This window comes from Pongo abelii, chromosome 19 (genome assembly GCF_028885655.2).
Source record: "Pongo abelii isolate AG06213 chromosome 19, NHGRI_mPonAbe1-v2.0_pri, whole genome shotgun sequence".
Classification (NCBI taxonomy): domain Eukaryota; kingdom Metazoa; phylum Chordata; class Mammalia; order Primates; family Hominidae; genus Pongo; species Pongo abelii.
Window position 1 is genome coordinate 56,841,474 of NC_072004.2, and position 22,452 is coordinate 56,863,925.

The window sequence follows — 22,452 nt, forward strand, 5'->3', positions numbered from 1 at the left end:
GCCTCCCAAAGTGCTGGGATTACAGATGTGAGCCACTGCACCCAGCCTGGACTTTTCATATAGACTCATAACATATGAGGTCTTCTATGTCTGGCTTATTTCACTTAACACAGCCCTTTCAAGGTTCATTCATGTTGTGGCATATATTCCTTTTTATGGCTGCATGATATTTTATTGTATGGCTGTACTACACACTGTTTATCCACTCATTAGTTGATGGATATTTGGGTTGTTTCTACTTTTTGGCTATTATCAGTAGTGCTGCTATGAACATTCGTGTACAAGTTTTTGCTTGGACACATGGTTTTGTTTGAGTATATGCTTAGAAGTGGAATTAATGGGTTACATGGCAACTGTGTTTAACTTTTTGAGGAAGTACCAGTGCCAGACTATTTTCCAAAGTAGCTGCATCATTTTATATTCCCAGCAGCAGTATATGAGGGCTCCAGGTTTTCCACACCGTTGGCAACACTTATTGTCCCTCTTTTTTTCCTTGCCCATTGCATTGTCTTGGCATCCTTGTCAAAAATCAGTGGACCATAAATGTAAGGGTTTGTTTCTAGACTCTCAATTCTGTTTTGATGGTATATATGTGTATATGGCAGTACCACATAGTCTTGATTACTTAGTTATAGTAACTTTTGAAATCAGAAGTGAGTGTTCCATTTAAGATTGTTTTGGGTATTGTGGGTCTCTTACATTTTCATATGGATTTTAGGATTAGCTTGTCAATTTCTGCAAAAAAAAAACCAAAAACACAGCTACTATTTTTATAGAAATTGTGTTGAATCTGTAGATCAATTTTAAGAATATTGCTTTGTTAACAGTATTAAGTGTTCCAATCAGTGATGAACACAGGATGTCTTTGCTGTTGTCTCTATTTTCTTTCAACAATGTGTGGTAGTTTTCAGTGGACAAGTCTCACATTTCTTTTGTTAAATAAATTCCTAAGTATTTTAATTGTATTTTATGCTATTAAAAATGAAATTGTTTTCTTAACTTCATTCTCACATTGTCTGCTAGTGCAGAGAAATACAATAAGTTATTTTGTCTTATATCCTGCAACCTTGCTAAACCTGTTTATTATCTATTAATGAATTTCTTCTTTTTATTTTTATTCTTTTTTACAATTTTATTTTTATTCTTTTTTAAAAATGTATTTTTAAAAGAGATTTATTTAACTCACAGTTCTGCAGGCTGAATTCAAGGGCAGGGCCCTGCCTTCTGGCAATAGCATTCTTGCTTGCTTATTTTTATTGTCTTCCTAGCTTTTGAATCTATGCATATTAGGTCATATAGTCCCTTTTTTCCCTAATTAATTCATTTTAAGCCTATACGTTTTCTTTTCACTACTGGTTTGGCCACAGACATTTTGATTTCAAGTACCATAATTGTAATTTGTTTCTAACTCAGCATTGATTTTCTTTTTAATCCAATTAATACTTTGTAATTTCCAAATGTTTGACGGGTTATATTTTTGTTAATAGTTTAACTGCATTGAAATTTGTATGATTTTTTCTTATGGAGCTCACAGATAATCTTTTAAGTTAAGATTTTACGGGCTGTGTGCGGTGGCTCATGCCTGTAATCCCAGCACTTTGGGAGGCCGAGGCAGGTGGATCACCTGAGGTCAGGTGTTCGAGACCAGCCTGGCCAACATGACAAAACCCCGTCTCTACTAAAAATACAAAAATTAGCTGGGCATGGTGGCGGGTGCCTGTAATCTCAGCTACTCGGGAGGCTGAGGCAGGAGAATTGCTTGAACCCAGGAGGTGGAGGTTGTAGTGAGCCAAGATCGCTCCATTGCACTCCAGCCTGGGCAACAAGAGCAAGACTCCGTCTGGGGAAAAAAAAAAAAAAAAAGATTCTGCTCCACAAGCAACAAGATGGGAATGTTTTATGACAAAAGTCTAAACCAGTTGGGGCTACAGAATGTTGTTTATTTTTAGACAGTAGAGAGAACAGCTTCCATGCAAGGTAAGATTAAGACTTTTTCTGACAGACTAAATAGTGAGTTTTGTGCTGTTGTAGCCTATTCAGAGGTGTTCTTAAATGTCTTTGCAGCCACAAATAAGAAGAGTAATTCGCCCAAGCCAGCTCGATCCAGTGTAGCAGGTAGTCTATCACTTCGAAGAGCAGTGGACCCTGGAGAAAATAGTCGTTCAAAGGGAGACTGTCAGACTCTGTCTGAAGGTAAATTTGAGGGATTCAGAATGTACTTTTAGTGGGGTAGATATTTATTACCTGAAATTGATGTTATCATGGAGCTTTAGATCTTGAAGGGTACCAAAAATGCTAAAGTTGGGTTTGAAAGTTTCTTTTTTTGAAACAGGGTCTCACTTTGTCACCCAGGCTGGAGTGCAGTGGTGCGATCTTGGCTCACTGTGGCCTCGACCGGTGGTTTAAGAGATCCTCCTGCCTCAGCCCCACCAAATAGCTGGGACTACAGGTGTGCACCACTACACCTGGCTAATTTTTGTATTTTTTGTAGAGACAGGTTGCCCAGGCTGGTCTTAAACTCCTGAGCTCAAGCAATCCATCTGCCTCAACCTCCCAAAGTGCTAGGATTACAGGAATGAGCCCCACCACACCTGGCTGGAAAGTTTCTTGATCTCACAACAGAACAGACCCTTAACAAAATACAGCCATTAGACTATGTATTCTAAACACCTTAATTTTATTTATTTTTTTATTTTTGTTTTTTTCCTGAGACAGAGTCTTGCTCTGTTTTCCAGGCTAGGGATGCAGTGGTACAATCATAGCTCACTGTAGCCTTGACCTCCCAGACAAAAGTGATCCTTCCACCTCAGCCTCCCAAGTAGCTGGGACCACAGACACAGACACATGCAGCCATACCTGGCTTTTTTTTTTTTTTTTTTTTTTTTTTGCTGAGACAGGATTTTGCTACATTGTCCAGGCTGGTCTTGAACTTTTGGGCTCAAACAGTCTTCCTCTCTCAGCCTCCCAAAGTGTAAAATTACAGGTGTGAGCCATAACACTTGGCCTGGACTCCTTAATTTTAAATGCCTGGCATAAAAAACAAGAGATATGTTTCAAAATTATTTTTGAAGTGTTTTGTTTTGTTTTTTTGTTTTGTTTTGTTTTGAGATGGAGTTTTTTGCTCTTGTTGCCCAGGCTGGAGTGCAATGGTGCGATCTCGGCTCACTGCAACCTCCACTCACCGTGTTCAAGTGATTCTCCTGCCTCAGTCTCCCGAGTAACTGGGACTACAAGTGCACGCCACGACGCCTGGCTAATTTTTGTATTTGTAGTAGAGACAGGGTTTCGCCACATTGGCCAGGCTGGTCTTGAACTTTTGGGCTCAAACAGTCTTCCTCTCTCAGCCTCCCAAAGTGTAAAATTACAGGTGTGAGCCATAACACTTGGCCTGGACTCCTTAATTTTAAATGCCTGGCATAAAAAACAAGAGATATGTTTCAAAATTATTTTTGAAGTGTTTTTGTTTTGTTTTGTTTTTTTGTTTTGTTTTGTTTTGAGATGGAGTTTTTTGCTCTTGTTGCCCAGGCTGGAGTGCAATGGTGCGATCTCGGCTCACTGCAACCTCCACTCACCGTGTTCAAGTGATTCTCCTGCCTCAGTCTCCCGAGTAACTGGGACTACAAGTGCACGCCACGACGCCTGGCTAATTTTTGTATTTGTAGTAGAGACAGGGTTTCGCCACATTGGCCAGGCTGGTCTTGAACTTTTGGGCTCAAACAGTCTTCCTCTCTCAGCCTCCCAAAGTGTAAAATTACAGGTGTGAGCCATAACACTTGGCCTGGACTCCTTAATTTTAAATGCCTGGCATAAAAAACAAGAGATATGTTTCAAAATTATTTTTGAAGTGTTTTTGTTTTGTTTTGTTTTTTTGTTTTGTTTTGTTTTGAGATGGAGTTTTTTGCTCTTGTTGCCCAGGCTGGAGTGCAATGGTGCGATCTCGGCTCACTGCAACCTCCACTCACCGTGTTCAAGTGATTCTCCTGCCTCAGTCTCCCGAGTAACTGGGACTACAAGTGCACGCCACGACGCCTGGCTAATTTTTGTATTTGTAGTAGAGACAGGGTTTCGCCACATTGGCCAGGCTGGTCTTGAGCTCCTGACCTCAGGTGATCCATCTGCCTTGGCTTCCCAGAGTGCCAGGATTACAGGCATGAGCCACCACGCCTGGCCTATTTTTGAAGTTTTTATGTAGTTTTAAAATTATATATATAGTGAGATGTTCTAATGTAACTGAGAGAGACCTTTCATGTTTATTTGCCTTCTTTCTGATTATCTCTCCTTTTTTTTGTTTTGTTTTGTTGTTTTTTTTTTGGAGACAGAGTCTTGTGCTGTTGTCCAGGCTGGAGTATAGCACAATCTCAGCTCACTGCAACCTCCGCCTCCCAGGTTCAAGTGATCCTTGTGTCTCAAACTCCCAGATAGCTGGGGTTACAGGCGCACACCACCATGCCTAGCTAATTTTTGTATTCCGTCTTCCTTTTTTTTGAAGGCTCCCCAGGAAGCTCTCAGTCTGGGAGCAGGCATAGTTCTCCCCGAGCCTTGATACATGGCAGTATCGGTGATATTCTGCCAAAAACTGAAGACCGGCAGTGTAAAGCTTTGGATTCAGATGCTGTTGTGGTTGCAGTTTTCAGTGGCTTGCCTGCTGTTGAGAAAAGGAGGAAAATGGTCACCTTGGGGTAAATTAAGTTGTTTTGTATGTGTAATGGTATAATAGCTAATAGCTTTGTTTGGAACTTTAAGTATGCATCATGATGAACAAATTAATTTCTACCTTGTTAATTTTTTAGTGGACAGAAAATACATTTATTGCACTAAATTTTAACTTTTTAAATTTTTTTTTAACAGAGCCTCGCTCTGTCACCCAGGCTGGAGTGCAGTGGCGTGATCTCAGCTCACTGCAACTTCTGCCTCCTGGGTTTAAGTGATTCTCCTGCCTCAGCCTCCCAAGTAGCTGGGATTACAGGTGCCTGCCACCACACCCTGCTAATTTTTGTATTTTTAGTAGAGACGAGGTTTCTCCATGTTGGCCAGGCTGGTCTTGAACTCCTGAGACCACAAGTGATATGCCCACCTCAGCCTCCCAGAGTGTTGGGATTACAGGCGTGAGCCACTGCACCTGGCCTAAATTTTAACTTTTTAAAGTATCAGAGATTTTACTTTTTTTTTTTAATCGGATGAGATAGTACTTTTTTTTTTTTTTTTGAGATGGAGTCTCGCTCTGTCGCCCAGGCTGGAGTGCAGTGGCACCATCTCGGCTCACTGAAAGCTCTGCCTCCCAGGTTCACGCCATTCTCCTGCCTCAGCCTCTCCGAGTAGCCGGAACTACAGGCGCTCACCACCACGCCCGGCTGATTTTTTGTGTGTGTGTTTTTAGTAGAGACGGGGTTTCACCATGGTCTCAAGAGATAGTACTCTTTTTAATGGGATGAGATAGTACCAGAAGTTTAATTTATGTTAGAGCTCATTTTCACAGTTAGAGCTCATTTTCACAATGATACGTAACCTTATGTGAACTCTGCCGCAAAATTTGTGTGTGTTGGCGGTGCGGGGGCGGTCAGCCTTTTTTTTTTTTTTTTTTTTTTTTTTTTTTTTCAGTCTATCCTACACTTGTCAAAGATGTTAGTGTTGGGCTATATTATGTGTCACAGGCATTTATATATATTTTGTATGAAACAAAGCACTTACAGCAACTTTAACACTGCTTTTCTGCTTTTATCTCACCTTTCTTCTCTCCTCTTATCAAAGTATCCTCAAAACTTATAGTTGGAATTTCCCAAAAAGATACATAGTAGTTAACATATTTATCTCTCCCCTAGGAGACATAAACTCAAATCCCAGGTATGGCAATTAAACTTCCATCTATTCAAAAGATAGAGTGATTATGGATATTGGCTATGGATGTGGCAGATGATTAGCCATTAATATCCATCTGCTTATCTATTTTATGGATATTAAACCTATTTCTAAATTTAAACAATGAAATAGTTCTATTTTGGAGACCCTGAAAAGAATTTTACCTAAATTGGAGAAAGATTAACACCCTTAAGTAACAACCTTAAGTTTACTCAATTTTATGTAGTCAAGGTCTGGCTCATTACCAAAACTACAAGATCAGCTGGTGGTTTAGCTTTCTGGCTCAAGTTTCAGTAGTAGAAAGGTGTTAAAATCACTGGAGATTATCTTGTCTTCCCTACCTACTACCTAGCCTGATGTTTTATACATTTCTTCAAATTAAAGTGCAACTAGCTCTTACATTTTATTTGCTATGGGGATATTTTTATCTGCCTTTAGTCATCACAATTAAATATACATGAACTTAGTTTTTTTTTTTTTCTAGAGTGTAAAATCCTGTACAAGTGTCTGCAGCTTGATCCTCATTTTGCAGTTGGTTTTATCTGCCAGCCTGGTTCATGTAGGTGCTGTCCAGCTCATGTCTTTTTTTTCCCTGCCTGATTTAAAGTAGTGTAAGCAAAAAGTTTAAATACTGATGAAAGGCTGGGCACAGTGGCACACACCTGTAATCCCGGCACTTTTGGAGGCTGAGGTGGGAGGATGGCCTGAGCCCAGGAGTTTGAGAACACCCTGGGCAACATAGCAAGACCTTGCCTCTGTTTATTTTTTAAATAAAAATAAATATTAAATACTAATGATAAGTGTGTCAAAATGAAAGGAAAAAAGAATAAGTGAAAAATTTCCCATCCTTATCTCCCATGACCTAGTTTTCCAACCCCCTGCCCACACATATTCATGCTGTTCTTAATTTTTCATGTATGCTGTGTCTTCTCAGTTTTTGTATATATTTAAGGAACTGTGACTATGTAGCTTTTTTAATACAAAAGACGTACTTTATTTTCTCATTCAGTAATATCTCTCAGGCCAGGCACGGTGGCTCACACCTGTAACCCCAGCACTTTGGGAGGTTGAGGTGGGCAGATCACTTGAGGTCAGGAGTTCGAGACCAGCCTGGCCATCATGGTGAAACACTATCTCTACTAAAAACAAAGTACAAAAATTGCCGGGCGTGGTTCTGGACACCTGTAATCCCAGCTACTTGTGAGACTGAGGCAGGAGAATCACTTGAGCCCAGGAGGCAGCGGTTGCAGTGAGCTGAGATCACATCACTACACTCTAGTCTGGGTGACAGAGTGAGACTCTTTCTCAAATAATAGTAATAATAATATATCTCAAAAGTCTTTCCCTATTAGAACATATTATTTAAAACTTAAGTTAAAATTTTATTGAGCTAATTATAGATTCACATGCAGTTGTAAGAAATAATGCAGAGAGATCCTGTGTACTTTTCTCCCCTAATGATAACATTTTGAAAAACTGTAGTACAGTATCACAACCAGGATGCCAACATTGATGTAATCCGCCATTACATAACATTTTTTTGTGAATATTTGTGAAAAAAAATTTTTTTTTTTTTTTTTGGAGACAGAGTCTCGCTCTGTTGCCCAGGCTGGAGTGCAACGGTGCAACCTCGGCTCACTGCAACCTCCGCCTCCTGGGTTCAAGCAATTCTCTGCCTCAGCCTCCCGAGTACTTGGGATTACAGGCGCCCACCACCATACCCGGCTAATTTTTGTATTTTTAGTAGAGACAGGGTTTCACCATCTTGGCCAGGCTGGTGTTGAACTCCTACCTCAGGTGATCCACCCGCCTTGGCCTCCCAAAGTGCTGGGATTATAGCATAAGCCACTGTGCCAGGCCTTTAGTGAAATACTTTCAGATAAAATTTGAAATTTAGTATTAAACACCAGAGCATGTACCCTACTTAGTTTGGTGCTCAGTTCAAAAAGAAAATATAGATTATTGTGTCACTTACTAGTTATATAAAAATATCAAGTTGTTTTCTTCTTTGAGGGCTAATGCTAAAGGAGGTCATCTGGAAGGACTGCAGATGACTGATTTGGAAAATAATTCTGAAACTGGAGAGTTACAGCCTGTACTACCTGAAGGAGCTTCAGCTGGCCCTGAAGAAGGTAAGGAATGATAAACTTATAAGTAAGCAGGAAATGAGAATTCTGTTCCTTTTTTGGTGGTGGGTGGTGGGTGGTGGTGGTGGTGGTGGTGCTGGTGCTGCTGCTGCTGCTGCTGTTGCTTTTGGTAGTGATAGGGATAGGGAGTGGTTGGTTTAATGGAAATGTTACTGAGATCTGCTATTCGACATGCTTGATCTGAACACAATATTCCTTGTGCCACTGAATTTGATTTGCTAAGATACCAAATACAGAGGAAGGCAAAATGGATAGGTTACTATATAAAAGGACAGGCCTTACTAGAACAGGCATTTGTATGGGGAAAAAATCTGCATATAGTTCATCTGTTTGGTCAATAAATATGTTAAGGCACCTACATACCAGGCGAATTTTTGCTAGATTAATTAATACAAAGTTGAATTAGATATGTTCACAATCTAATGGGGAAGATATGCCCCAGAACAACTAACTAGAATAGTAAATGTTAAGTATTTTTTAAAGTCAGTCTTAATTAGTGTCTGTAGATTGCTTTTTTTCTTCTTAAAGAAGCATTCCAAGTTTTGACCATTTTTTAAATCCTGTATGATGACTGACTTCAACTTGTTCTCAGCTGTACTTTCTACTGTTTCTTTTGCATGTTCTTCCAAGTCCATTATTGTTTATCTAAAAGCATAGAAGACATTTTGCAATTTGGGGCAAGAGAGGTGCTTGGAACAAGGCTATGTGTATTGCCCTTGCTGTGTGCTTTATAAATTGGTAGAAAAGAATGTCAACTCTCTTAATGATATTTGGCCTTGTAATTTTTTCATTTCTTAGTGAAACTCCGCCACCTTCCACCTCTGCACTCATTTGAATTTCAATGATTGATGAATTGTAGCTCAAAGCATACATACAGGTGCCAGCATCTACTCAGCTGCCTTAAGAAGAGGGTGTGTAGGTGGTGGCATTTTCAGGTTTCTCAGTTAAAGAACACTAAACATTTTGGTTTTCTTAATTGGTGCTTCTGTAATGGGCAGCATTATTTCAGTAGAAGAGATTAAATAGAAAAGATTTTTGTAAATGATGTGTTTATTGTTAAAACATCAAGAAAGAAATATTATGATTGAAGATCTTTATAGAATGGGCCTGTGGGGACTACTTTATTTTTCTGGTTTTTTTTTTCCCAAGATGGAGTCTAGCTCTGTTGCCCAGGCTGGAGTACAGTGGCACAATCTTGGCTCACTGCAGCCTCCAACTCCCGGGTTCAAGCGATTCTCCTGCCTCCAGCCTCTGCATAGCTGGGATTACAGGCACGTGCCAACACGCCTGGCTAATTTTTGTATTTTTAGTAAGAGATGGGATTTCACTGTGTTGGCCAGGCTGGTCTCGAACTCCTGACCTCGTGATCCACTCGCCTCAGCCTCCCAAAGTGCTGGGATTACAGGCATAAGCCACCGAGGCCGGCCGGGGAATAGTTACTTTCTATGTGTCTCCATACGTACTGGATTGTAGTAGCGTAAATTACTACAGAATATGCTGGAATTACAAGCTCATTTTTCTTCCACCAAGCGCAGTGGCTCATGCCTGTAATCCCAGTACTTTGGGAGGCTGAGGCAGGCGGATCACTTGAAGTCAGGAGTTTGAGACCAGCCTGGCAAACATAGTGACACCTCATCTCTACTAAATACAGAAAAATTAGCCAGGTGTGGTAGCAGACACCTGTAATCCCAGCTACTCGGGAGGCTGAGGCAGGAGAATTGCTTGAACCGGGAGGCAGAGGTTGCAGTGAGCCGAGATCACGCCACTGCACTCCAGCCTGGACGACATAGAGTGAGACTGTATCTCAAATGACAGTAATAACAAGCTCATTTTTTTCATGCAACATTTATGAAATGCTTCTAATTTACCGGATGTTGCATTTGATGCCAGTGATAAAATTCCTGAACTTAATATCTAGTTCAGACTTTCTCCACCTTAGCACCATTGCCATTTAGGCCACATAATTCTTTTATGGGGACTGTTCTCTGCGTTGTGGAATGTTTAGCAGCATCCTCAGCTGTTAACCACTAGATACCAGTAGTGTTTCCCTCCTGTTACAACAACCAAAAATGTCTCTAGACATTGCTAAATGTTTCCTGGGAGGCAAAATCATCCCCAGTCAAGAACCAATAGTTGAACTAAATAATTCTCAACCAGAGGTGACCACTCCTTGAGAATCACTTGCCGGAGTGGGCCACAGTTATTAATAGAAATAAGTTGTAGCTCTCAGGTATGCTAGGTATGTGTGGTGGTAGTGGTGGGAGGGCGGCAAGGAGAGCAGTTGAAAACCAATTGTTAGGTGTCAGGGGAGACTAATAGCCCGTTATGATATAGGACGATGAGTGCTGTGATAAGGTTTATAGGCAGCTCAAAAATGATGAGATATGTAATAAAAATAATAGATAATACTAAGTTCTTACTGTGTTAAAGACTTTACCAGTATTCTGTTATTCTCAGAATAACTCTACATGGTAGTTGCTTTTGTTAACCTAGTTTTTACAAGTGAGTAAGCTGAGGCCTGGAGATGTAATTTACCTTACCCAAAGTCACAGGGTTAGAAATTGGAAGGCCAGGGCCGGGCACAGTGGCTCATGCCTGTAATCCCAACACTTTGGGAGGCCAAGGAGGGTGGATCACATGAGGTCAGAAGTTCAAGACCAGCCTGGTCAACATGGTGAAACCCCATCTTTACTAAATATACAAAAATTAGCTGAGCGTGGTTGCGGGCACCTGTAATCCCATCTACTCAGGAGGCTGAGGCAGGAGAATTGCTTGAACCTGGGAGGCGGAGGTTACAGTGAGCTGAGATCGCACCATTGCGCTCCAGCCTGGGCAACAAGAGTGAAACTTCATCTCAAAAAAAAAAGAAAAGAAATTGGAAGGTTTGGCATGTTGGCTAATGCCTGTAATCCCAGCACTTTGGGAAGGCCGAGGGGGGCAGATCTCCTGAGGTCAGGAGTTTGAGACCAGCCTGGCCAACATGGTGAAACCCCATCTCTACTAAAAATAGAAAAATCAGCCGGGCATGGTGACACACTCCTATAATCCCAGCTACTCGAGAGGCTGAGGCAGGAGAATCACTTGAACCCGGGAGGCAGAGGTTGCAATGAGCCGAGATTGTGGCCGTTGCACTCCAGCCTGGGTGACAGAGCGAGACTCTGTCTCAAAAAAAAAAGAAGAAAAAAAAAAGAACTTGGAAGAGCTAGAATTTGAACCTAGAGCCAGTGCTCTTAACTGTCACCTCTCTCTGCTAACCTAGTCCCTAATCCATCCTTGGAAAGATCATCCTAAGGGATGAGTAGGAGTTAGCCAGATGAAGACTGGTGAAAGGCCAGAAGGGAGACAGGCAGAGGTCAGATCATGAAGAGTTACGTGGAATGTCCCAGCTAGAATTTGAACTTTGTCATTTGAATAGGATCTAAATTAGAAGTGACACTTAACATTTCTACTCTAGCTGCATTGTGGAGAATGGATTTGGGGGTGGGAATAGCGTATGTGGAACTAGAGGCAGGAAAATTGGTAAGAAGCATGGTTAGGTGAAATGATTTGGACTTCTTTATTTTTAATTTTTTATAGAGACTTGGTCTTGCTGTATGCTCAGACTGGTCTTAAACTCCTGGGCTCAAATGATCCTTCTGCCTCAGCTTCCCAAAATGCTGGGTTACAGACATGAGCCACCACACCCGGCCGCCCGATTTGGACTTAATTTCAGCCTCCAATTTATCAATTTACATTATCTCACCCACTAATTTTTATATATAAAATGGCTGGTCAGCACAGAAAACACTGGAACTTTTTGACACCAGATTCATTTCTTATTTAAAGCTAATTGACAGCTTGTCCTAAACTGAAGAAAGGCATTTGCTTGGCCATAGTGAAGATCAGTACATTTTCCAAGTCTTTGAAAGAATGGAGTTATTCATGTGGGATTTAGAGTTAAATGGTCAGTGTTATTCAGTAACACATTTTATCTTTATATATGGGGCATTGTGCTATAAATAGCACCTAGAACTCAATAAGAAAAATTGCTGTGAATGTGCAAATCAACAGTGACACAGAAGTACACCCTTGTAATTTGTTGGTATCTGAACAGCTTGTTTACCTCCAGAGTCCCAGGATAGACTGTGAGAAGGAGACTAACTGATGAGGCTGAGAGAAGGTAGTACAGGAGACAAAGGAAGCCCTGTGCCTCCTGTAATCAGCTTTGTTTCTCGAGGAGAATGCGACCTTGCTCACTGTTGCCAGTATTATTCTGTCATCAGCAAGAGCAAGTTCTCAGGAAACCCTTATATACCTATAAGCCTTAGTAGACAGTTGAATGGATTTGTCTTGTATCCATGCTTAGGAAAAACAAGACTCTTTATTTTAGCTGAATACAAAAAGAAGACATTTGGTGTCAAATCACTGTGGGGTTCTCTCTCTTTCTTAAAGAGAAGGTTGTCTGAAGGACTTTAAGGCATTGTTTGTGGTACTGGCTGGGAATTTGGGACTACTAAAATGTCTCTTAATTGCTCTTAAGCATCAGTTTAAAAATAACTTTTTTCTTAGATATGAACATAAATAGGCCTTTTCCTTTTTACTGGAACCATATGGGACAACCTTTGGTTGTATTAGTCTCTGGTTTAATGATCTGATGCTGAAAAGGTTGATTTATTTTTTCTTTCAATTGATGACCTGCACAACTGTAGGTAGGCCAGTTTATTTCTTGTTCTTTGTAAAACTAAAGGCTTTGCTCTCTGACTTCTTGCTAAAGTAGCACAAACCCCCTTCAGTTAAATCAGGGGTACTCAAAACACCATCTGGGGAAAGGCCTTGGCATGCCTGTTAAAAACCTTACTGGTGGCCTCTTTAAGAGGAATACAAAGTCTGATGGCCTGCCATTGCTGATCATTTAGGGTAATGATTAAGATGCCTTTAACAAAATTCATTGAAAAATTAACTGACTTGAACAAAAAGGAAAATTAACTCTTTTATATTAACAAATCTCTCAATAAGAAGGTACACCTGTGGTAGAGCAGTTTCAGGATTAGAAAATTTAGCTGTTCAGTGTCATCAGGAACACGTTGTGTGTGTGTGTATGTGTGTGTGTGTGTGTTGGAGGGTAGGGGTGGGGTTGTTTTATCTTTTGCCCTGCCATTCTAAGTGAGAGGCTTAGCTCTTCTCAGGGTGGTAAGATGTTTGCTGCAGTTCTAGACATCAGAGTCAGAACAGCATTCTGAGAGTGGGAGAGGATTGATTTATTCTGTATATCTCTAGCAACAACCTTTCTCTAAGCACCTCAACAACTTCCTCTTCTATCTCGTCAGCCACTGTCAAGGAAAATTGGCCAAGTCCAGTTATTTATTTATTTATTTATTGGAGACGGAGTCTTGCTCTGTCGCCCAGGCTGGAGTGCAGTGGCGCAATCTCGACTCACTGTTACCTCCACCTCCCGGGTTCAAGCGATTCTCCTGCCTCAGCCTCCCAGGTAGCTGGATTACAGGCGTCTGCTGCCATGCCCGGCTAATTTTTGTATTTTTAGTAGAGACGGGGTTTTGCCATGTTAGCCAGGCTGGTCTCGAACTTCTGACCTCAGGCAATCTGCCTGCCTTGGCCACCCAAAGTGCTGGGATTACAGGCATGAGCCACCGCGCTCCTAGCCAGCCAAGTCCAGTTATTTGGTCTCCCTCACCAACTCGTTCCACATGGCTATGTGGAAAGGGAAAATACCTGAACAATATCAGGGTCCTCTTCGAAAGGAGAAAGGCAGATAAATTGTTGGTGACTAGAATACAAAGTGTCATCTGTACCAGGTGGTTAATGTATTTTCCATAGCATCTGAAATTTGAGCAACTTGATTTAAGGGAGTTATAACTCAAGTTAGCTTTACTGAGCACATACGTAGTAGGTGCTCAAAAAATATGGTAGATGATTGACAGAGTAATAAGATGCAGATTTCTTTTGCATTAACAATCTCTGAAGCTCCTTACAATTAATAGTATCTTGTAATTGCTATCATTGACGTCCAGCAATTTGTCTTTTTCTTTACATTCACAAAGGTAGGAAACTTCCAAATCTTAGTGCTTGATAAAAGACCAGGTGTTTTCATGCAGGAATTTCTTCCTAGCATTTCTTGGGAAATGTGTGTTTTTTTTAATTCTGAAAAAAATTAGTCAAGAAGTTTAATAAATGGAAAACATTATTCTAATTGTCTTATTAGAATTAATTTTAACAACACAGAAACATTACTGATTTGAAGGAATCTACTTAGGGCAAGTTGAAAGTAAAAACTAGAAATGCTGATACCTGGAATCAAAGGTTAAGGTCAACAGGAGCTCCTTGGAAAGAAGTGATTACAAATCAGTCCTCATTATAAATATCGCCATTTTATGTGTGTTCATGGCCCTGTCTGCTGCTAAGTAAATAATAATGAGTTTACACATGATATACTTAATAAAAATTGAGTGGTGTTCCAAGAAAGATTTTGAAGCAAAATCCTTATATTGGCATTTTTATTAACATGTGATTCTGCATAGTACTGTAAACCTTGCTGAGTTCTAAACGTTACATTATTCACATACTACCCAGTAATACCCACATGCAGTCTAGCATTTGAATATTCATTGTAGGCCTCAGTTCTTACAAATACTAATTAAATGATTTTTTTTAAAGATACACATGTAGGCTGGATGCGGTGGCTCACACCTATAATCCCAGCACTTTGGGAGGCCAAAGCAGGTGGATCACAAGGTCAGGAGTTCGAGACCAGCTTGGCCAATATGGTGAAACACGCTCTACTAAAAATACAAAAAAATTAGCTGGGTGTGGTGGCACATGCCTGTAATCCCAGCTACTCGGGAGGCTGAGACAGGAGAATTGCTTGAACCTGGGAGGTGGAGGTTGCAGTAGGCCGAGATCACGCAGTGGCACTCCAGCCTGGGTGACAGAGTGAGACTCCGTCTCAAAAAAAAAAGATACACATGTAATGAATAAAGAGTTTGAAAAATGTATTTAATAACTTTTTTAAAAGAATAATGTAGATTTGGGGAATTCCAATTCATTGTTTTTGAATCCTGAAGGTTGGTATTTATCGGGAATTCAGAAACACTACTAATAAGAGGTCAAATTTGTGCCTTGAAGTTCAACTCAGTGTGTTTTAGTGTTTTCAGCAACAGTTCCATGAAGGGCCACAAGGTGGAGGTGGTACTTCACAGAACTAGCTAGTTTTGGCCTCTTAATGAAAAGTCTCTTTAATGGTCTCTGCTCTTTTTCTTTTTCCCCTACTTCATAAAATTGTTGTAAACTCTTCACTCTTTTAGAACAGGAAAGCTTTTTTTTTTTTTTTTTTTTTTGTCTTTGCTGAAGATGGAGACGATTTCTAAATATTTAAGGCAGAAATAATGCTAACCAAACTCTTCTTGAAAACAGAAAAGGAAGAGTGTACCACTGAAGCCATGTGGGGCCACAGTTGCCTTTGTTGGAAGCTTTTTTAACTAAAGCAGATTTTATTTCTTTAAGAGTTAAAATACCCATCAATTTTTCCTTGAGTAACCTTTGGTAGTTTGTACCTGTGAAAGAATTTGCTTATTTCATCTGTTTTTGGTTTCATGAGCATACAGTTACTTATAGCATTTTATTGTATTTTACTGTTTATAGAATCTGTAGTTGATGTCCTCTTTCATTCCTGATATTGGAAATTTTGTTTGCTCTTTTTTTTGTTAGTGAATCTACCTAGAGGCTTTTTTAACTTTATTGATCTTTTCAAAGAAACACCATTTTGTTTCATTGTGGTTTTTTTTGTTTTTCTGCTGATTTTATTGTGTTTTTTATTATTTCCTTCCTTTTACTTGCTTTGAGTTTAATTTCCTTTTTCTAGTTTCTTAAAGTAGTAGTTTAGATTATTGATTTGAGATATTTTCTCTTCTAATATAAACACTTAATGGTATACCGTTCCTTTTAAGCACTGCTATAGTCACATCCCACAAATTTTGATATGTTGTATTTTTATTTAATTCAGAATGTTTTTTATAATTCTTCAAAATTTTCAACTTTTTTCCTTTTATTGTCTCTCCTTTGTTATTTTTGCTATCTCTATGGCACTCTATTTGACACAGTTTAGACCAGTCCCTTTATCCCCTTGATTCTTAATTCTTCCTTCCTTCCTCTGTCCCTCAGGATCTTGTGTTCTGTTGCCCAGGCTGGAGTACAGTGGTAGAATCATAGCTCACTGCAGGCTTGAACTCCTGGGCTCAAGTGGGCCTCCCTCCTCAGCCTCCCTAGTAGCTAGGACAATTACAGGTGCGCACCACTGTGTGCCTGGCTAATTTTTAATTTATTTTATTTTTATTTTTTATTATTTATTTATTTATTTATTTATTTATTTATTTATTTAGTAGAGATGGGGCTTTGCTAAGTTGCCCAGGCTAGTCTCAAACTCCTGGGCTCAAGCGATCCTCCTGCCTCAGCCTTTCAAGTAGGTGGGACTACAGGTATGTGCCACCAGGCCTGGCTGATGAGCATTTTATCTGGCTTTAAGCCCTTAAATAATTCCAGACATCTGTGTCATCTCATCATTGATGTTTGTTGGTTGTCTTTCCTGGTTTTTCATATGCTGAATAATTTGGGGTTGTATCCTGGACATTTTCATTAGGATTTTTTTTTTTTTTTTTAATAAGACTCTGGGTCTTGTTTTAATCTGCCAGTTTTGCTGTCATTCAAATTCAGGCTTCATCAGTATGCCTGTTTCTATTTACTTTTCAAAGTAAATAACTATGAATATCCTTAAATAACTATGCTACCCATCTCTCCAGGTTTTATTGCTACTTTCAGTGGGAAAGATAGAGTGGATTGTGCTTACTCCATTGTACCTAGAACCTTCCTTCCAGAGAGGATTTTACTTTTGCTTTGTTCAAATAACACTAGCTCCTGAACAATTTTTATGTTAATTTCTTGAAATTTGAACCTCAACCTTAAATCCCAAACCGAAATTAGGCACATAAATCTTACTTTGAATTTTGAGGTAAGACTTTTTTCCCCCTCTTCAGAGCCCAGTAGAAACAGACAAAATTCCTTGCTGTTTTCCTATGCCAGTAGGCAGACATTTTTCTAGTCTGTTCTTTCAATAGGAATTTTAGCATTGGCCAGGCATGGTGGCTCATGCCTGTAATGCCACCACTTTAGGAGGCCAAAGCGGGTGAATCACTTCAGCTCAGGAGTTGAAGACGTCTGGGCAACATGGCGAAATCCTATGTCTACTAAAAAATTACAAAAATTAGCCAGGTGTGATGGCACAGGCCTGTTGGGAGGCTGAGGTGGGAGGATCACCTGAGCCCTGGGAGGTCAAGGCTGCAGTAGGCCATGATTGCACCACTGTACTCCAGCCTGGGTAACAGAGAGAGACCCTGTCTCAAGAAAACAAACAAAAATTTTAACATTATGCGGGGGGTGGAGTTTTAGTCTCACTTTCAATTCCGTTTCTGTTGGGGGGTTCATTTTTCTATCCCAAGGCAGTGTTTAAAAATCCTCACAGGAAGCTCTCCAGGGCAACTGTGGTCCCTGACCCACTAATGAAAGTTCCTTATCTTTCTTTGTTTCTGACACTTGTGGATTTCCTTTCTGCCTTTTAATGTGCTTGTTCATTAAAATAATGTTTTACATTTATATTTTATCTTGCTATTTGTAAGGATTTGTAGCAGAAAGATTTTCAGGTTTTCTTGATTGCTATCTTGCTGAAACAAATACTTTTTATAGAATTATTCTTTTAAAAATCAACTGATGTGGCCAGGCACAGTGACCTGTAATCCCAGCACTGTAAGAGGCTAAAGTGGGAGGATCTCTTTTCAAGCCAAGGATTTCGAGACCAGCCTGGGCAACATATTATAGCAAGACCCTGTCCCTCCAAAAAATTTTTAAATTAGCAGGGCATGGTGTCATGTACCTGTGTACCTATCTACTTGGGAGGCTAAGGCAGGAGTATCCCTTGAGCTCAGGAGTTTGAGGCTGCAGTGAGCTATGATCAGGCCACTGCAGCCCAGCCTAGGGTGACAGAGCGAGACCCTGTCTCTCAAAAAATAAAAATAAATACAAGCCAACCGACATACACAAAAAAATTAGATCCCCAATTAGAATACAAACTATTATTAGAATTGCCAGAATTTCTAATATTCATATACCATGTGGATTTGTATAACACATTTATATTTATGTTTTAGGCTAGGGAATATAATTATGTTTATAATGAATCAGGATTGAAAGAATTCCTGTTATCTCTTGTGACTGAAAAAAAAACAGTTTGATTTGGAAAAAAGTATTATCAGTATAATAAAATTAATGCTGGTTTCAAATAATAACTTTCAGGTACTATGGAAAGGGCAATTTTAAACTTTGAGAACAAAAATAAAACCACCACTCTAAATAGCTAAAGAGAATCGAGGTTTGTGTGGTTACTTTTGTCTTTGTTTTGTTAGTGTTTAGTTTGTTGAATTCTTGGCATTCCATGTAAAATTCAGTAGGAATCTCAGTTTAGCAGATACGGAGATTTCTGTTTCCTTTTACTTACAGTGGTTTCTTTTCAGAAACATGTTCTCCTTCCTTCCTGCCAGGAATGAGTAGCGACAGTGACATTGAATGTGACACTGAGAATGAGGAGCAGGAAGAGCACACCAGCGTGGGCGGGTTTCACGACTCCTTCATGGTCATGACACAGCCCCCGGATGAAGGTGCAGCACATGATGTCATTTTACACAGATTACTAAAACCACCGCTGCCGCTTCTCTTTCTTCTTCTGCTGCTGCTGCTACTTCTACTTCTTCCGCTCTGCTGCTTTTGCTTCTTCTGCTTCTACTTCTTTTTTTTTTTTTTTTAATTATTGTCATTTGTGAGACAACATTCTTTGGTAAACTATTATGGTGAGTACTGAAAAAACACAGCTGGTAATATTTGGCTTGGTTGCACCTAATGAGTGCTACTTACTGGGTAGAGACGGGGTCCACAACCTGCTTTTGTATAGTCTGTGACCTGAGAATGGTTTTTACTTTGTAAAGAGTCTTAAAAAAACAAGCAAAAGAAACAAAGAAGAATTTTCTTTGTGGTTTTTTTTTTTTTTTTGTCCCGAGACAGAGTCTTGTACTGTCACCCAGGATGGAGTGCCGTGGCATGATATTGGCTCACTGCAGCCTCTGCCTCCTGGGTTCAAGCAATTCTCCTGCCTCAGCCTCCTGAGTAGCTGGGATTACAGGTATACACCACCACGCCTGGCTAATTTTTTTGTATTTTTAGTAGAGATAGAGTTTCACCATGTTGGCCAGGCTGGTCTCGAACTCTTGACCTCGTGATCCCCCTGCCTTGGCCTCCCAAAGTCCTGGTATTACAGGCGTGAGCCACCGTGCCCAGCCCAAAGAAGAATTTCCAACAGAGTCCATTTGTGGCCTACAATGCCTAAATATTTACCCTTCATAGGAAATGATTGCCAACCCCTGGGGAGATTTCAGATGTTTGGGTTTTTTTCCTTTTCAGAGATTTTTCTAGCCTACTGTAAGATAACTTTAACCTTTTAAAATAAAAATAACTTAGAAATACATGCAGATTATGAAATCAATTTTTATTCCCTCCTATCCCCAAAAAAGTTATTAGGAAAAAAACAAGAGAAACCTACTATTAATATTTTCCCTTGTTTTCTTCTGTTCTTATTTGCATTGCATTTCTTCTTCTTTTTTTTTTTTTAGACAGAGTCTTGCTCTATCTCCCAGGCTGAAGTGCAGTGGCACAATCTCAGCTCACTGCAACTTCTGCCTCCTGGGTTCAAGCAATTCTCCCACCTCAGCCTCCTGAGTAGCTGGGACTACAGCCACGTGCCACCACATCCAGCTAGTTTTTGTAATTTTTAGTAGAGACAGGGTTTCGCCATGTTGGCCAGCCTGGTCTCGAACTCCTGACCTCAGGTAATCTGCCCACCTTGGCCTTCCAAAGTACTGGGGTTACAGGTGTGAGCTACCATGCCAGCCCTACCTAAATATTTTATAAATAGTTTTTTATTCTGCTTTTTTCACTTAAATATATTTGTATGTTATTTAAAATTTCATAAACTTCATTTTTTATGGCAACCTAATATTCTGTCATGTGGATATACCATAAGCATTCTGCTGTCAAGCAGTTTTCTGGAATACAGATTAATCAGTAAAAGGATATACTGTCAAGTTAGAGAAATACACATTTAAAGTTACCCAGAGGCCTTAATAATCAATCTGAACATTCCTCTGCAAGATATCCTGGAGTGACAACATTGTCAAGCCTATGCCAATTGTCTGCTTTATATTTTACATATTTTCCTGGTGTTCTGGTATCTTTTTCAATACAGAGCCAAGCATTTGATGATTTGTAAGTATTAAGGCATCTTTAGTAACTTGCTCTGCTTCTAAAAGAAGCATCCAAATTTTGTGCAAGTTATTTGGAGTGCTGGTGGGTTTTTGTAGTGATACTTGCATGCGTAGTTTAATTGGCTTTGAAATATGTTTTATGTTTATAAGGTCTTGAATCTTGAGAATATACATCATTGCTTCTTGTTCCCATTGTAAGCTGCCCCCAGATTGTCCACAGGAGGACAAAATGAGACATTTCCTGTCATCTTTTAATTGTGGGTGTCTGTTACACATTTTGTTTTTTTCTCCTTTATTTTTCCTTTGTGTTTGCTTATACCTAACTCAGATCACAAATTCTCTGAAGACAGAGATTTGTTCACAACCCAGCACATCTTTATCACTTAAATAACACATTTGGTAAGATCATTTAAAGACTTGGGAAGGAAAATACTGCCCTTGTTATATTATATGCTTTTAAATTTTAAATTTTTTATTTATCTATTTTTTAATCATAGATACACATTCCAGTTTTCCTGATGGTGAACAAATAGGCCCTGAAGATCTCAGCTTCAATACAGATGAAAATAGTGGAAGGTAATTGCCAGATCAAGAGAACTGACTTGCAAGCTACCTTGACCCTGAATTTTGCTGTTGTTGGTGCTCAAATTTGTCATCAGTCAGATAATCAGATTTGGTCTCATTTTTTCATTATCTCGACCTGAAATAGTCATTTGGAAACTGTTGGAAGGTGGCACAGTTTAGTCTAAGACAGCAGTAGTACATGGGAAAAACAGTATGGGAAGAGTTCTTTGTAATGTAAGGAAATAACAATGTAGTTCTCTATTAATTTAGCAAATTTGTATATTCACAAAAGGCAGTTTGTCTACTATAGCAGAAGGCTGGTTAACTGCCAGAACACGTACCTCCAGGCCCTGCATGCCGTCAGTAACCCGCCCGGCATTGGTGCTCTACTGTCTTTGGCTAGAGCTTAGTTGTGTTTAAATAATCATCTTTATATTTGGGGTTTTAATTACAGTTCCATTAGTGCCTGTAGATTAGTGAACAGAACAATTGCTTTTGAAGAGATTCCGCCCCGTAGACACTATGTGAATAACTGAAGTAACACTAGACTGAATCTCCTTTTTGGAGTATGTATCTTCTCTCACTTGTTCAAGTACAGGCACACTGTTTAACTGCATGGAATCCTTCTGTTGTGTGACTTGTACAAATGTAATTTTAAATGAATTAAGTTAATATGGATTCATTACGTTCCTGGTCCTGTAGACACATGTAAGATTATTTAAAATTCTTTCATTTTTTTCTGCTTCTTACTATACTACTGTAGTGCAACAAATATTTTAAAGCCCCCTTTTCTTCTTTATTTTCATTAGTTGTACATTGATTTCAGTGTCAACACATTTGAAGATTCATTCATGTTGCACAGTGGCTTACATGAACATGAAACTGTGATATAAGGTTTTATTTCATACTCATAATTAGCCCAAAACAGTTGCCAAACTTTGCCATTGTGCTCCTGCATTTGTGTTTGAGCTGCTATATATTTGTGAAAATTACACTGAAAGTTGACTAAGAGACTATTGAAAAAGCATGAATAATTAAATATACATGTGAGAGACATCTCATCTGCTGTATTTTACTTAGTGAATATTGTTCACTCTTCCGTGTCTGATGTCTTGCTGAATGCTGTGACTCATAGTTTACTTTTGTTCAAAATAGTTTTCACTTTTTGTTAATAAAATCAACTTGAGAAAATATGCCTCTGCTATTTATTAAATTGGGACCAGAAACCCCTTTTTTCTACTCATTGCCTCATTAATAGTGTAGAGAAGATCCAAACATTTGATTAGTTTGTTTTGTGTTTAGTCTCATGGTGAGGAGTGATAACTAGCATCGATCCCAGTCTAAAATTAGAATAAACCTGAAAGGCCAAAAGATTTCTTCAGAGATGATAGCTTTTAGTTCAGACCTGTTCGCTTTTAGGACAGGAAAGTAGTTTCTCCCTTGTTTCCAAGCCATCTTATATACTAAAGCTGCTCTGAGTTCCTCGGTGATGTCGGGAACACCACTGTTTTCCCTCTTCCTTGATGTAGTCT

At 39.5% G+C, this 22,452-nt stretch overlaps 1 protein-coding gene across 8 annotated transcripts in view; it reads left to right on the forward strand.

The window, feature by feature from the left end:
* TRIM37 (tripartite motif containing 37) overlaps positions 1-22,452 on the forward strand; it is a 123,432-nt gene that overhangs the window by 86,076 nt on the left and 14,904 nt on the right. For 2 of the 8 annotated variants that reach the window (XM_024234306.3, XM_054535318.2), the window contains 5 exons: positions 2,065-2,193; positions 4,490-4,679; positions 7,870-7,988; positions 18,557-18,700; positions 20,854-20,932. In XM_024234306.3, coding sequence (XP_024090074.1) covers positions 2,065-2,193; positions 4,490-4,679; positions 7,870-7,988; positions 18,557-18,700; positions 20,854-20,932 — 661 coding nt within the window. 8 annotated transcript variants of the gene reach the window in all.